The 16,213-nt window shown below is 36.8% G+C and overlaps 1 protein-coding gene across 3 annotated transcripts in view; it reads left to right on the top strand.

Annotated features, from left to right (window-relative positions):
- The first annotated feature begins 960 nt into the window (after positions 1-960).
- The window catches only part of scfd1 (sec1 family domain containing 1), a 33,576-nt gene continuing 18,323 nt past the window's right edge, over positions 961-16,213 (top strand). Inside the window, exons 1-14 of one of the 3 annotated variants that reach the window (XM_053682461.1) lie at positions 961-1,079; positions 3,163-3,233; positions 3,340-3,428; positions 5,122-5,212; positions 5,381-5,494; positions 7,114-7,201; positions 8,409-8,498; positions 9,931-9,986; positions 10,181-10,266; positions 10,660-10,759; positions 11,383-11,522; positions 11,886-11,976; positions 12,091-12,164; positions 12,361-12,442. In XM_053682461.1, coding sequence (XP_053538436.1) covers positions 1,049-1,079; positions 3,163-3,233; positions 3,340-3,428; positions 5,122-5,212; positions 5,381-5,494; positions 7,114-7,201; positions 8,409-8,498; positions 9,931-9,986; positions 10,181-10,266; positions 10,660-10,759; positions 11,383-11,522; positions 11,886-11,976; positions 12,091-12,164; positions 12,361-12,442 — 1,203 coding nt within the window. In that variant the 5' untranslated portion in view covers positions 961-1,048. Of the gene's footprint in view, positions 1,080-2,786; positions 2,808-3,162; positions 3,234-3,339; positions 3,429-5,121; positions 5,213-5,380; positions 5,504-7,113; positions 7,202-8,408; positions 8,499-9,930; positions 9,987-10,180; positions 10,267-10,659; positions 10,760-11,382; positions 11,523-11,885; positions 11,977-12,090; positions 12,165-12,360; positions 12,443-16,213 lie in introns of those variants that run through there. The other 2 variants (XM_017476973.3, XM_053682462.1) reach the window with 2 other exon arrangements.

Here is a 16,213-nt window from a genome sequence, read left to right as displayed (position 1 = left end):
TCTCATCAACACTAAAATGTTCAGTGTTGTGGAAAATCACCTTAGCCAAAAATAAAATCTCTCAGAGTCCAGATGTCTCTCAAAAGCCAAGATGTCTGCAAATCATCTGATGAGTACAATCAATTTTCATGCTTTTATACAATCTTAAAATAATTATCTCATTAGGTGGGGTTTTCCCCATTTTTTCTTTTGATGACATTTCTGATGGTTGGGCACAATTAAGTTTCTTTCTTCATATTTTATCTATAATTGTGGTGCAAGTTTGGCCAGCTTTTTTTTTCCTCAAGTTGTCATTTTCCTGACTTACGTCATGGATTTCATTACATCTTAAGAGATCACTCACATCAGATTAGTAAAAAGATACAGACTTTATGATACAGAGTATAAACTCTCTATGCAGGTACAGAGGGTGAGTTTTCTGAGAAATAACAGAGCAAAGCGCAGAAAAAAACGAAATGTTTGTAACTGAAGAACGTTTGAACTGAGTGTTCAGTGATCTCACCAAAATGATTGACCTACTTTGATTTTAGTTTCTTCAATTCATATACTGATTTCTTTTTTATATCTCATATACCGGTCACACATGATTGGATCTTACTTCTGATTGCTTAACCTATACCGATTGATTCCTTTAATATATTTATAGTATTTGCTTTAAAATATACCATAAAAGAGAACTGAGTCCCCTTTTGAGTCCAATTGTATTGTGAACACAATAAGCACTGAGGCCATTTGCAGTTTCTTCCCTTTCAGGTCCACTTTAACAGCACTGAGAACTATATGTGAAAGCTTCCGGAGTGTGTGCCTGTATGTGTTAGTGAGTGTGTGTCTGTATGTGCGCGCGTGTGTTCCATCGTGACCCTGGCCAGTATAAATTGGTCATTAAAGACGAGTGGACGTGTTTCAGCTGGATATATTCTGTGAAGAAGTTTCAGTGTTCTTTCCTTACATTTCATTCGCCTCTCATCTCTCGGCCGTTAGATGGCGCTGTGCTCGTGCGCCTAGTTGCCACGTCACCCGCCAACCTGTCAGTGCATAAATAGTAAAGATGGCGGCCTCCATCCGGGAAAAACAGACAGGTCTGTTCATTTCTTAGTTAATACATTTAGAAAGTGTATAGCGTTTATTATATGGATCCTAATGTGGTTACATTTCAAACGGACCTCTGTGGTCTTATGTAACAGTTAATAAATATGACCTGTTGTACTTTCCAGCTAACATTCTGGTCAGGTTGCTAAGTGCATAACCGACTTGCTTTATTAGCCAACGATTTCTTAAATGTCATTAAAATATGTATCTTTTACTGAGTATGGCCCTGTCCAGCTGATTCCGAGAAACTACTTAAAACAGTAGTAGTAGTAAACTAGAAGGATGGATGCGTTCACTTTAGCGGTACAGGTTTACAGGCTAGCTGGCTAATTAAAACATCTGAAACTCGTTGTTTTGCTCGTAATTTTACACATCTCCCAAAATCTCATGTCCTGTAAATAACAATCTGACTATGAGCAAGGAAGAAGGAAAAGCGTTACGGCTGGATATGTGATGTTTAGATCATAACACCAAACATTTCCGGGAAACTGTCTGTGGCGTCTGTTTTTCTTCAGGTTTAGGAAGCTGCACCCTCCTAACTGCGACAAATAAACATGATCTTGCTTTCAGAAATAAATACTTAACCTTTCATATATGTTGTGTCTGTGGTGGAATACATTTTGAATTATTTCTTAGCTTTGTTATCTAGTTCCTGAATATACAGAATAATGATGAACTTGTAAGACACATTGTATAAATCTGAACCCTGATGGTGAACTAACAATTAGACATCACTACAGATATAGAGGTTTTTGATTTGGATATATGGATATAGAGGTATTTGATATAGTTATATAGAGATAGAGGTATTTGATATAGATATAGAAGTATTTGATAGAGGTATTTGATATAGATATAGAAGTATTTGATAGAGGTATTTGATGTAGATATAGAGTTATTTGATATAGCTATATAGGTATAGAGGTATTTGATGGAGGTATTTGATGTAGATATAGAATTATTTGATATAGACGTATTTGATATAGCTATATAGAGATAGAGGTATTTGATATAGATATAGAAGTATTTGATATAGATATAGAAGTATTTGATAGAGGTATTTGATGTAGATATAGAGTTATTTGATATAGCTATATAGGTATAGAGGTATTTGATGGAGGTATTTGATGTAGATATAGAAGTATTTGATGTAGATATAGAATTATTTGATATAGACGTATTTGATATAGCTATATAGAGATAGAGGTATTTGATATAGATATAGAAGTATTTGATAGAGGTATTTGATGTAGATATAGAAGTATTTGATGGAGGTATTTGATGTAGATATAGAAGTATTTGATGGAGGTATTTGATGTAGATATAGAAGTATTTGATGGAGGTATTTGATGTAGATATAGAAGTATTTGATAGAGGTGTTTGATATAGATATAGAGTTATTTTTTTATAGATATAGAGGTATTTGATATATATATAGAGAGAGAGGTATTTGATGTAGATATTTAAGTATTTGATAGAGGTATTTGATATAGATATAGAGGTGTTTGCAGCACACACAACACATCAGAGTTTCATACTGCAGTTTAACATAATCTCTTATATTTGCCAAGCCAATTAAGAATGGGGTGGTGCAGCAGGTAGGGTCTGGGGTCTGAGATTGTGTTACTGTCTCTGTGTCATTTCACATGTTCTCCCTTTGTCTGTGTGGGTTTCTTCCGGGTTCTCTAGTTTCTTCCCACTGTCCAAAATCCATGCAAGTAAGTGTTTTGGCTACACTAAATTGTCCCTAGATGTGCATGAGTGTGAAAATGTATATGTGAGGTCCTATAGTGGACTGGAGTCTCTTTCAAGGTGAATTCTCCTGCCTTGTGCCCAGTGTTTTCCAGGATAGGCTCTGGATCCACCGTGACCCTGACCAGGATAAAGTGGCTACTGAATATGAATGAATGGTTAAGAAAGCTAAATTGGTTCTGACCTTATCTTTTAGAATGACCTGGAATTTCCTTTTATAATACTGAAGAACTATAAGTCATTCAATAGGTGATTTATTTTCTGATCATTGTTATTGTGATTTTGGCTTAATAACTAATTATGGTATTAATCTTTCCTTAGCTGCCTTGAAGCGAATGCTAAACTTTAATGCACCACCTCTAAAAAACACAGCAGCTGAACCAGTATGGAAGGTACTGCATCTTACTTCTCCACATTAGATGCTATATAATCCATGTTAGAATGGAAAATTTCAGGAGTGAATTGTTACGTGTAACTGCTGCTCGTTTATCTGTTTAGGTACTTATTTATGATCGCTTTGGTCAAGATATCATCTCTCCCCTTCTCTCTGTGAAAGAGTTAAGAGACATGGGAATCACTCTCCACTTGTAAGGAGCTCAAATACCTAAACAATTTCTACTGACCTTTGTCTAGAAGCTACAGTTTTTATCAGTCCATACAGTGTTGCTTGAAAGTTTGTAAGAATGTTAGAATTTTCTATACTTTGCTTAAATATGACCTAAAACATCATCATATTTTCACACAAGTCCTACAAGTAGACAACGAGAACCCAGTAAAACAAATGAGACAAAAATATTATACTTGGTCATTTATTTATTGAGGAAAATGATCCAATATTACATATCTGTGAGTGGCAAAAGTATGAGAACCTTTGCTCTCAGTATCTTGTGTGACCCTCCTGTGCAGAAATACTGCACATAAATGTTTCTAGTAACTGTTGATCAGTCCTGCACATGGGCTTGAAGGAATTTTAGCCCGCTCCTCAGTACAGAACAGCTTTAAACCTGGGATGTGGTCGGTTTCCTCACATGAACTGCTTGCTTCAGGTCCTTGAACAACATTGGATTAAGGTCAGGGCTTTGACTTGGCCATTCCAAAATATTAACATTAACTTTACTCTTCTTTAACCAATCTTTAGTAGAATTGTTTGTGTGCTTAGGGTCACTGTCTTGCTGAGAAAGTGTGTCCCACTTTCTCTTGAGATTCAGTTCATGAATAGATGTCCTGACATTTTCCTTTAGAATTCGCTGGTATTATTCACAATTCATTGTTCCATCAATGATGGCAAGCCCAAATGCAGCAAAATAGACCCAAACCATGATACTACCACCACGTATCACACATGGGATAAGGTTCTTATGCTTGTATGCAGTAGTTTCCTTTCTCCAAACCTAATGAAAAGTCATTTAATCCAAAATTTTTATTTTGGTCTCATCCATCTACAAAACATTTTTGCAATAGACTTCTGTCTTGTCCATGTGACTGTTAGCAAACTGCAGAAGGGAAGCAATGTTCTTTTTGGAGAGCAGTGGCTTTCTCCTTACAACCCTACCATGCACACCATTGTTGTTCAGTGTTCTCCTGATGGTGGACTCATGAACATTAACATCAGCCAGTGTGAGGGAGAACATTAGTTGCTTAGAAGTTACCCTGGCTCCTTTGTGACCTCGCCGACTGTTACACGTCTTGCTCTTGCAGCGATCTTTGTTGGTCGAGCACTCCTGGGGAGGGGAACGATGGTTTTGAATTTCCTCCATTAGTACATCATCTGTCTGACTGTGGATTGGTGGAGTCCAAACTCTTTAGAGATGGTTTTGTAACCTTTTCCAGCCTGATAAGCCTCAACACCTCTTTTTCTGAGGTCCTCAGAAATATTCTTTGTTCATGCCCTGACTTCCACAAACATGTGTTGTGAAGAGCAGACTTTGATACATCATCTTTAAAGAAAACAGGGTGCTCACTCACACCTGATTGTCATTCCATTGATTGAAAACACCTGACTCTAATTTCGCCTTCAAATTAACTGCCAATCCTAGAGGTTCACATACTTTTGCCACCCACAGATATCTAATATAGGACCATTTTCCTCAATAAATAGATGACGGTATAATATTTTTGTCTAATTTCTTTAATTGCGTTCTCTTTGTCTACTTTTAGGACTTGTTTGAAAATCTAATGATGTTTTAGGCCATATTTATGCAGATATATTGAAAATTCTAAAGGGTGTACAAACTTTCAAGCACCACTGTAGTTGTGAATGTCTCTTATTTTGTTTTCCAGATTATTACACTCAGACAGAGATCCAATTCCAGATGTTCCTGCCATTTACTTTGTGATGCCCACAGAGGAGAACATAGACAGGATATGTCAAGTAAATGTTAATACTATATCCATAAGGCTAATTAACGTTGGCTCTTTGAATTGGTTCGTTGTGGATGCCAAACTTCAGAACCAGAATCTTTAGTACGCATAAAGTTCATGAATGTACATGAAGCATAGCCATCTACTGACTTCATTTCAATTACGTTGAAACTTACAGGACCTGCGGAACCAACTCTATGAGTCATACTACCTGAACTTTATCTCTGCAATCTCCAGAAGCAAACTGGAAGACATAGCCAGTGCAGCTCTTGCAGCAAATGCTGTGAATCAGGTGACCAAAGTAAGGCAAACACAAGTTTTCTAGAATAATAAGGTAGAGCTAACACTCTAGTGTCTACACCAGTACTTATATTGCTGTGCAAAATTCTGAGGAGCCCTTTTTTAGTACAGATTTTGTTATAGATGTTTATGACCCTTTCCTGTCAATTTTATATATTCACACAGTTATGTGAAAATATGAGTAAACATTTGATCATCTTTGAAACATTGCCTATTAATGAAGTTAATATAGTCTATCAAATGACACACAAAATTGACATTTTGTAGTATATTTTCATAATTTAAATTAACAAAAAACAGATCAGTCACATGGAAAAACATGTATCACACCATCAAATCCATAAAATTAGAGTCAGGTGTTCAAGATTGGGTGTTCAGTGATTAGAACCTGCTTAGGGAGTGCAGGTGGAACCTGTCTTATTTATACCCCTCTCATATCTGGTGTTCCCTATTCTGTTGAGGTGTGTGGTGTCATTGTGCCAAGATCTAAAGAGTTCTGTAAGGCCTTCAGAAAAAAAGGTTGTAGATGCCTATGAGTCTGGAAAGGGATTTAATAAAGATCTCCAGATTATTTTAAATGCATCATTCCACTATAAGGGAAATAATTGCCGTCCCAGCAAATTCAGCCCAAGAGCAGACCGTCTGATGCAAAAAGAAGTCTCCAAGAACCCCACAATTTCATCCCTGGATCTGCTAGTAAGTCCTGCAACTGTTGGTGTCAATGTGCATGCTTCTACAATCAGAAAGAGATTGCACAAATTTGACCTGCATGTGAGACGTGCCAGGAAAAAGCCTTTGCAAGACTACAGTCTGCCAATGAGCATATAGGCAAAGATCAGGCCTTTTGGTATAATGCGCTCTGTACAGACGAATCAAAGATAGAGTTGTTTGGCCACAGTAACAGCAGACTTGTTTGGCGCAGACCAAAAACAGCTTTTCAGTAAAAGCACCTCATACCAGCTGTGAAGCACAGTGGTGGAAATGTTATGGATTGGGGTTGCATCACTGCCTCAGGGACTGGACAGCTTTCATTCATTGATTCAACTATGAATTCTGCATCATAGCAAAGAGTGTTTGAAGATAATGTGAAGCCATCCATCCAAAAGTTGAAGTTGTACTGAAAGTGGACCTTTCAACAGGATAATGATCATGATGGCTCACAGAATAGCTCAAAAAGAAGAAATGGAGGGTTATGGAATGGCCTAATCAAAGCCTGGAATTAAATCCCATTGAAATGTTGTGGGGGGATGTGAAAGAAACAGCTTTACCTCTGTTTTAGAGTGCTGACACAAGTAACTGTCCATAAACGTTAAATAAATGTCTCCAAGTTTCACCATCTCAATTATTATACGGTTTTATTTATTAAATATGACATTTTAATGTTAATTTGTTTAATAGGTTTACATTATGTGGAACTATACACGTGCCCATGATTTATCCATTTGCATAGAAACAATAACATATTACAATGAGCGTATAAATATAAACCTTGCAGCTGGCACTACGCTTAGATGTACTGTGCTGTTATAGAAACTTAATCAACACCTCATGCCTTGATGTATATGAGGCTAACTCACAGTACATTGTTCTACTGTTTTTGTGTTTCTGTAGGTGTTTGATCAGTATTTGAACTTCATAACACTAGAAGATGACATGTTTGTCCTCTGCAATCAAAATAAAGAACAGATCTCCTATCATGGTGAGCTATATGCTAGAAGTATTATCTACTCATTGCTCTGTTCCTGTGTAATCAGGAGATTTTGTCTGTCATGACCTCAAGGTGAAGGTCAGTATAAGACTGTGCCAGTGCTCACAGTAAATTTCACAAGACACCTTCACTCTTTGAACAGGTTAAATGTGGAATGATAGACAAATATTTACAGTAGCACATTATTGATGGCTGTTTTTCCATTTTCAAATGCAGGTGCCATTAAATGACATCACACTGTATTAGCAGTGCCAGTATCAAATTAATTCATTTGGACAGCTGAATATTTTTCAAATGTTCAGAGTATTGCTTCTAGCTTAGTTTTCAATATTTTATGACATAGTTGTGCTTTATAAGGCAAACGTTTTTATAAAATTCATCTTCATGTTGTCATCTAGGAGTTTTAAGCAGTTATTTTTATTGCTGAGCAGGTTTAAATCCTTAGCTATAACATCATGTAGGTGTGTTTTCTTGATACACACATAGTTTCCAAAGGTAGAGCCAGACTGATGCTTTCTCAGATTGCTTTTTTTCCTATTCCCTTTCTGATCTGCAGTTAGAGAACAGAGGAAGCCTATTTAGACTTATTAAACCAACGTGTACTGTTTTAACAGTAGGGGTTGTGGCTTTCTTTGTTCTGATATGACCAGCATTTTCACCCGATCTGAATCCCATTTAGAACCAATGGCGCATCATCAAACAACAAAATTATGCCTCTGGATATCACTTGTCTTAAAAGGATAAACTGTGGGATGCTATTTCAACATAATCAGCAAATATTCCACAATTCAGACTCTGTCAGTGGATCAAAAGACTCGTCTCAGTCATATCTAACCATTGCAACAGCATTTGTGAATGTTAGAGGACTGTTAAATACAAATTATTATATCATTATTATATTATAGAATCCTTTTTTTTTATCAGTTCTTAATAGACACAATTGCAAATTTGGGAGTTTGTAGAACAACCAGCGTTACTATAGAAACAATAATATATTAGAAAGAGCATATTAATATAAACCTGTACTTTGCCTTGTACCCGGAACTACTGTCAGAGCAGTGCTGTTATAGAACATTAATTACCTTACAAGAATACCTTTCAGATTCAAGAATTCAACAGCTCTACCTCCTCTTTTCACCTTTAAGCTAATGATGCCGTGTTGTTCTAGTGGCTTACAAAACTACTGCCCTTCTTTCAGCAATCAACAAGCCAGATATTATGGACACTGATATGGAGGCCATAATGGACACCATTGTTGACAGTCTCTTCTGCTTCTTTGTCACTCTTGGTTAGTATTTTATATATTGCAAATACTACTTACTTATTTGTATATTGCTGTGCACATCGTCCTACTTTAAAAACACTGTATTATCCCTCCAGTTAATATGGGATATGGGGGAGGGTAGTTTGGGCATTCTGGGGCATTGCTAACTGTTTGTACACAGCAATGTGGTACCTAAATCAACCACAACTTGGTCTACAAATCTAAACACTTTATGAATAATTGAATAAATAAATGTTGTTGTTGTTTCTTTACATTGCTTTTTCATTTTTTAATTATTTTTTTTACAGTTGTATTACAAATGACAGAACTACACTAGTGCACAGATATTTTATTACTAAACTACACTGAACCTATTGTACTACATGCTACACATCTTTTAAATCATTATTTTGTTAACCATATCTAACAAAAATTGCAGTTCTAATACAATTATGCAGTTTTGTTTTTGGCTCACAGAAAAAATAGGTTTAGGAATCCTGTATGTGGGTGGGGGTCTAAGTAGCAGGAGTAAATGAGGCAAAAGTTGGATTTTTCTTTTATTAATAACCACTAGCTAGCACAATTTCTACTCAGTAATAAAATGTCAAATTTACCAGTGAAGGGTATGAAATGTAATCATGTATACAACCCCAATTCCAAAAATGTTGGGACACTGTAGAATGTAAATAAAAACAGAATGCAATGATTTGCTAATCTTAAAAACCCCCATGTTATTCACAATACAACATATGAACCATATCAAAACTGAGGAAATTTTAAGTAAAAATGTAAGCTAATTTTGAATTTGATAGCCACAAGAGTGTTGAATTTGATGGCTGCAAGACACTGCCTCTCTAAGATACTCTTTTATACCCAATCATGTTACTGACCTGTTGCCAATTAACCTAATTAGTTGCAAAATGCTCCTCCAGCTGTTTCTTTTTAGTAACACTTACTTTTCCAGCCTTTTGTTGCCCCCGTCCCAACTTTTTTAAGACGTGTTGCGGCCATCATCTTCAAAATTACCTTATTTTTTCCTTAAAATGGTACATTTCCTCAGTTTAAACATGTGATATATTTCTATGTTCTATTGCGAATAACATATGGGGTTATGAGATTTGCAAACCACTGCATTCTGTTTTTATTTACATTTTACACAGCGTCCCAACTTTTTTCGAATTTGGGTTGTATAACGTATTTCTCTGATTAACATATTTATACTAAAGCTAGATGGCAACTAAATGTTTATTATTATGAAGGCAACTATTGTAACATTTTTGTTAAAGATTGTGTCATTGTTAAATAACTGAAAATGGAAATAAGTTTCACTATTATATCTATATTTGAAATGTAAAAATAATCAGCCCCTGGAACATTCTTGTGTGCCTTGGAAAATGTGTGCAAAGTCTAATGTGCCCTTCTTTTGGCAAGTGATCGGGATTTCCTGTTTCCCTAGGTGCTGTTCCAATAATCAGATGTCCAAGAGGAAACGCAGCTGAAATGGTAGCTGTGGTAAGCTGCTTGTCTCACCTTTCAAGCCATGAAATCCGGTCTGAGGAATCTTTGTTTTCCCTTTGCCCCTGAATAAAGGCTCATTTTATGAGTCTTCAGCTTAGAATTTATTTTGGCTATTAAACGCTGTCTGTATGCAATGGCTGCGGATCTATAAACTAATTTCACCACTACTCTCTGTATTGTTTTTGCAGAAACTTGACAAGAAACTGAGAGAGAATTTGCGAGACGCACGTAACAGCCTGTTTACTGGCGATACCATGGGCACAGGCCAGTTTAGGTGAGACACACACCTGCACAAAAGGTATATGGGCAAGGGTATTGCAAGAGTATTCATTCAATTACTTTTAAGTAAAGAATTTAATATCTAGGGGATAATCCCTAAAGAATCTCCAGAAATCCAGCTTTCTTTTTTCCCCCACCCGCATACACTCATTGGAGTTTCAGTATACCGTGAAATTACAGAGAAATAAAAGTGCAGTCCATCCTCCCTGAGTACCAAGCTCCCAACCCTAAGAAGCTCAGGGAAAGATCCAGAAGAGATTGTTTTCACTGCTGGAGCTGAGAACTGAAGCCCAGAGGAGGATGGATTAATCATCTGCTATTTTTTCATTCTCTTTTTTGACCCTATTTCTGTTCCTCTTCTTCTCTGTCTGTACCTAACTTCTCATAGTTTCCAGAGGCCATTATTTGTTCTTGCCGACCGCAACCTGGATCTTGCCACCCCACTCCATCACACATGGACCTACCAAGCTCTCATTCATGACGTCTTGGTAAGCAGATGTCAAAGAAACTCACAGTATCTTTCATTAGGCTACTACCAGTGGTTTGTTTAGTCAAGGCTGCCAGTTTCTCTATCTAATTTTTTTTCCCCAAAATGGAAAACGCAAGTACTTCCAAGTCATTTGGAAAGATGAAGCTATTGCCATTTGCAGTTATCATTTGTATGACAAAAAATTTCGTTGAGTGTGGAATATAAGCACCAAGCTGTTGGTATGTGCCAAAGAACATAAATACTTCTTTTTTTTTTTTTTTTAGAATCCCTCTGAAAACACTTCTGTCTTAATGGGGTATGTCTCCAGGTCCGGACAGAGCTGTTAAAGTTATAATGATTGTGGCATACGTTTTTGTCTAAGGCTTTTGTCCTTGTCATATATCGATGCTTTGATACGTGGATGAAACCTTTTATGTGTGAAAATGATTAATTGTCGCGGGGGGGGGGGGTCGTCATGTAAAAGACAGTGTCAGATGATGGCAGTATCTGATATTTAAGAGGTATATTACCAAATAAGATATGTGGCCAGAAAAAAAAAAAAAAAAACAAGAGTCTGCTTATGTATAACATGTAAGATTATATAGTGCTGTGTAACATAGTGTGTGTGCATGTGTGTGTCAGGACTTCCATCTGAACAGGGTTAGTCTGGAGGAATCTACGGGATCAGAAGTTAGCCCAGCAGGGGCACGGCCCAAAAAAAAGAACAAAAAGAGCTACGATCTCACTGCTGCAGACAGGTTTTGGCAGAAGCATAAAGGAAGGTGAATAGCTAATGTTCTCAAATCTTGGATCTTGCCATGACATGCTGTAGCAGTTGATTTACGTGTAATCCAAAGGAGTAGAGAAAAGACTAATGTAGACAGGAATGATCTATAAGTAATCATTGCTGTATGAGCTGCGATAGGTTAGGGTCAATTTAAAGAAACAGGTCCCAAATTAAGATTTTTAGTGTGTTTGTTTTAGTATGACCGCTTAAATGAAGATTTTACTCAAAATCTTTTGTTTAATTAAGTTGCCGGGGGTTTTTTTTCTCTTTTTTGTCTAAACTATTACTTGAAAAATATTCTAGGCCAAACTGGACTTTATGTGCTGAGCTGAGTCTGTTGACATGTACATTGTTTCAGCCCATTCCCTGAGGTTGCAGAATCCGTGCAGGAGGAGTTGGATACGTACAGAGCCCAGGAGGATGAGGTTAAGCATCTCAAGAGCATCATGGTAGGTACAAAGAAGTCGCTTCTTATGCAGTCACTCCAGTTTCTACATGGATTGGTTCGTATAGAATGTTATACATCTGGAATAGCACTGCTGACATTTAGATATTTTCTAAAGGGCTTAGAAGCGGAAGATGATGGAGCCATTAGCATGTTGTCAGATAACACTGCTAAACTTACCTCAGCTGTCAGGTGAGACTGTGATGTGTGGCACTCAAAAGAAACTTTATGTACTCTAGAATAAATGGATACCTAATAAGTATAACATTTATCTTGCTCTACTGGGTTAGATATGTTATAAAGTACACAGTATGTGCCATGACAGCCCTACTGTGTGGACTCCAATATCTGTGTTCTCAAGTAACAAAATATTTCTGTCCCCAAACAGTTCTCTTCCTGAGCTTTTAGAGAAAAAGAGACTGATTGACCTCCACACAAATGTTGCTACAGCAGTTTTGGACCACATTAAGGTGAGTATTGTAAAAAAGAAAATGTTATTCCTCTCTTGGATTACATTCTCATTCTCTCTCTCTCTCTCTCTCTCTCTCTCTCTCTCTCTCTCTCTATATATATATATATATATATATATATATATATATATATATATATACATATATATATATAAAAATGGCGTGAGAGTGCTGTGAAAAAGTATTTGCCCCATATTGACCTCTTCTGTTTTTGTGTATATTTCATGCTAAATAGTTTTCAGTCTTTCACAGCACTGTGGTGGAATTTTGGCCCACTCTTCTTTACAGAACTGCTATAGTTCAGTCACATTGGAGGGTTTTCGAGCATGAACATTTAAGGTCCCTTCAAAGCAACTCAATTGGTCTTTAACTAGGCCACTCCAAAACTTTAATTGATTTTTTTTTTTTTTTTTTTTTTTGAGACATTCAGAGGTGTGTTTATGCTCTGGGTCATTGTCTTGTTGCATAATCCAGTTATGCTTGAGTTTCAACTTATGGACTGAAGACCAGACATTCTCCTTTAGGATTTTCTGGTAGAGAGCAGAATTCATGCTTCCCTCAGTTATTTCAAGTTGCCCAGGCCCTGAAGCAGCAAAGCTTCCCCACACCATCACACTTCAACCACCATGCTTGACCATGTGTGATGTTCTTTTTGTGAAAATTTGCATTTGGCTTATGTAACGAGACCCCTGTCTTCCGAACAATTTCACATTCAACTCATCAATCCACAGAAAATTCTCCCAGAAGGTTTGAGGATCATCAAGGTATGTTTTGGTAAAATTCAGACGAGCCTTAATGCTCTTCTGGATTATCAGATGTTTTCACGTATCCACTCTTCCATGGATTCCATTTTTGCCCAGTGTCTTTCTGACAGTGGAGTCATGAATCTTTATTGATGCAAGAGAGGTCTGTAGGTCCTTTGATGTTGTCCTTGGCTCTTTTGTGACTTCCTGGATGAGTTGTTGCTGTGCTCTTGGAGGAATTTTGGAAGGTCTGCCACTTCTGGGAAGGTTCACTACTGTGCCAAGTTTTTCCGTTTGGAGATAATGTCTCTCACTGTGGTCCTTTGGAGTCCCAGAGCCTTTGAAATAGCTTTGTAACCCTTCCCAGACTGATGTATTTCGATCACCTTCTTCCTCATCATTTTGGGAATTTCTTTCAATTTTGGTATAGTGTGTTACTGGGTAAGACTTTTTAATTAACTTCATGCTGTTGGAAAAAGTTCTATTTAAGTGTTGATTTGATTGAACAGGGTTTGCAGTAATCAGGTCTGGTTGCTTCTAGTCCAGCTGAACACCATTAGGAATGTAGTTTCATAGATTTGGGGAATTAGTAACTACGGGGGAAAATTTATTTGTATTGAATAACTTTTTTGCTTCAATAAATAACATTTAAAAACTGTATTTTGTGTTTGTGTGTGCGCATATATATATATATATATATATATATATATATATATATATATATATATATAAGTGTGTACACACACAGGTGCAACTCAAAAAAATTTTGCTTTGAAAAAGTTCATTTTTTCCATAATTTAATTGAAAAAGTGGAACTTTCACATATTCTAGATTCATTACACAAAAAGTTTGTCATTGCAAAAAATATTTCAAGCCTTTTTTGTTTTAATCTTGATGCTTAGATCCAGTATCTCAGTATCTGGAAAAATCCAGTATCTCAAAAATATTTGAATAAAAAATGTATAGTACAGCAGTGTTAACGCAAAACTTCAGCTAATTAACTCAAAACACCTTTTATTAAAAACACCACACAGTGGTGTATTAGGTAAAAAGATGCTCACAATGCAAAACTACTAGTAACTGGTTTGCTGACCATGGTTTTACTGTGCTTGATTGGCCAGCCAACTCAACTGACCTGAACCCCCATAGAGAATCTGAGAGACACCAGACCCAACAATACAGACAAGCTGAAGGGCGCTATCAAAGCAACCTGGGCTTTCATAGCACCTCATCAGTGCACAGGCTGATTGCCTCCATGCCACGCCGCATTTGATGCAGTAATTAGTGCAAAAGGAGCCTCAACCAAGTATTGAGTGTAAAAATACCACTTTTCAGACAGTCAGTATTTCTGTATTATAAATTCTTTATTTTAATATTATGAGATACTGGATTTTTAATTTCCATGAGCTGGAAGCCATAATGATCAAAATTAAAACAGAAAAGGCTTGAAATATTTCACTTTATGTCTAATGATTCTAGAATATATGAACGTTCCACTTTATGAATTAAATTACAAAAAAACGTAACTTTTCCACGATATTCTAATTTTTTGAGATGCACCTGTTTTGTTAAATATGTATGGTTCCAGGGGTCAGAAATAATTAATGGCACCCCTATGAATTCATACGAGAAAAAATATATTTGAAGTATATTCCCATTGATATTTTTTAGTACAACTGGGTGATTAGGAACACGAAATTGTTCAGCCATGACTTCCTGTTTCACAGGGGTATAAATATAACATAACACATGGGCCAAATTCACTTAGTCATTCATCATAATTGGTAAGACCAAGAAATATAGCTGTGATGTGTGGCAGAAGGTTGTTGAGCTTCACAAAATGGGAAGTGTCTATAAGAAAATAGCACAAGCATTGAAAATGCCCATTTCCACTATCAGGGCAATAATTAAGAAGTTCCAGTCAACTGGAAATGTTATGAAACAACCGAGTATTGAACATGTGTCCATATCATCTCAACGCACTGTGAAGAGGATGGTTCGAGTGGCCAAAAAATCTCCAAGGATCACAGCTGGAGAATTGCAGAAGTTAGTTGTGTCTTGGGGTCAGAAAGTCTCCAAAACTACAATCCGAAGTCAACTACATCATCACAAGTTGTTTGGAAGGGTTTCAAGAAAAAAGCTTCTACTCTCATCCTAAAACAATCTCAAGCGTCTTCAGTTTGCCAGACACTACTGGAGCTTCAAATGGGATCGGGTTCTATGGTCAGATAAAACAAAAATAGAGCTTTTTGGTAATAAACACCAGAGTTGGTTTTGGCACACACAGAGAAGTAGGCATATGGAAAAGTACCTGATGCCCACAGTTAAATATGGTGGTGGCTCTTTAATGTTTTGGGGCTGTTTTTCTGCCAGAGGACCTGGACATTTTGTTAGGATACATGGCATCATGGACTCTGTCAGATATCAACAGATATTAAATGAAACCCTGACTGTCTCTGCCAGAAAGCTTAAAATGGGCCATGGTTGGATCTTCCAGCAGGACAATGATCCAAAACATACATCAAAATTAACACAAAAATTGTTTACTGACCACAAAATCATGGTCCTGCCATAGCCATCCCAGTCCCCTGACTGAAACCCATAGAAAACCTGTGGGGTGAACTGAAGAGGAGAGTCCACCTGCGTGGACCTCGAAACCTGAAGGATCTGGCGAGATTCTGTTTGGGAGGAATGGTCTCAAATACCTTGGCATGTACAACCCCAATTCCAAAAAAGTTGAGATGCTGTGTAAAGTGTAAATAAAAACAGTGATTTGCAATTCTCATGAACCCCATGTTATTCACAATAGAACATAGAAAACATATCAAATGTTTAAACTGAGGAAATTTTAAGGAAAAAATAAGGTAATTTGAGGTAAGGTAACTCAAAAAAGTTGGGACGGAGGAAATAAAAGGCTGGAAAAGTAAGTGTTACTAAAAAAGAAACAGCTTGGGTTAATTGGCAACAGGTCAGTAACATGATTGGGTATAAAAGAGTATCGTAGAGAGGCAGAGACTTTTATTTACAT

The sequence above is a fragment of the Ictalurus punctatus genome, chromosome 9 (assembly GCF_001660625.3).
Source record: "Ictalurus punctatus breed USDA103 chromosome 9, Coco_2.0, whole genome shotgun sequence".
Classification (NCBI taxonomy): domain Eukaryota; kingdom Metazoa; phylum Chordata; class Actinopteri; order Siluriformes; family Ictaluridae; genus Ictalurus; species Ictalurus punctatus.
Note: the sequence above shows the minus strand (reverse complement) of the source record. Positions and strands in the feature narration are given on the sequence as shown.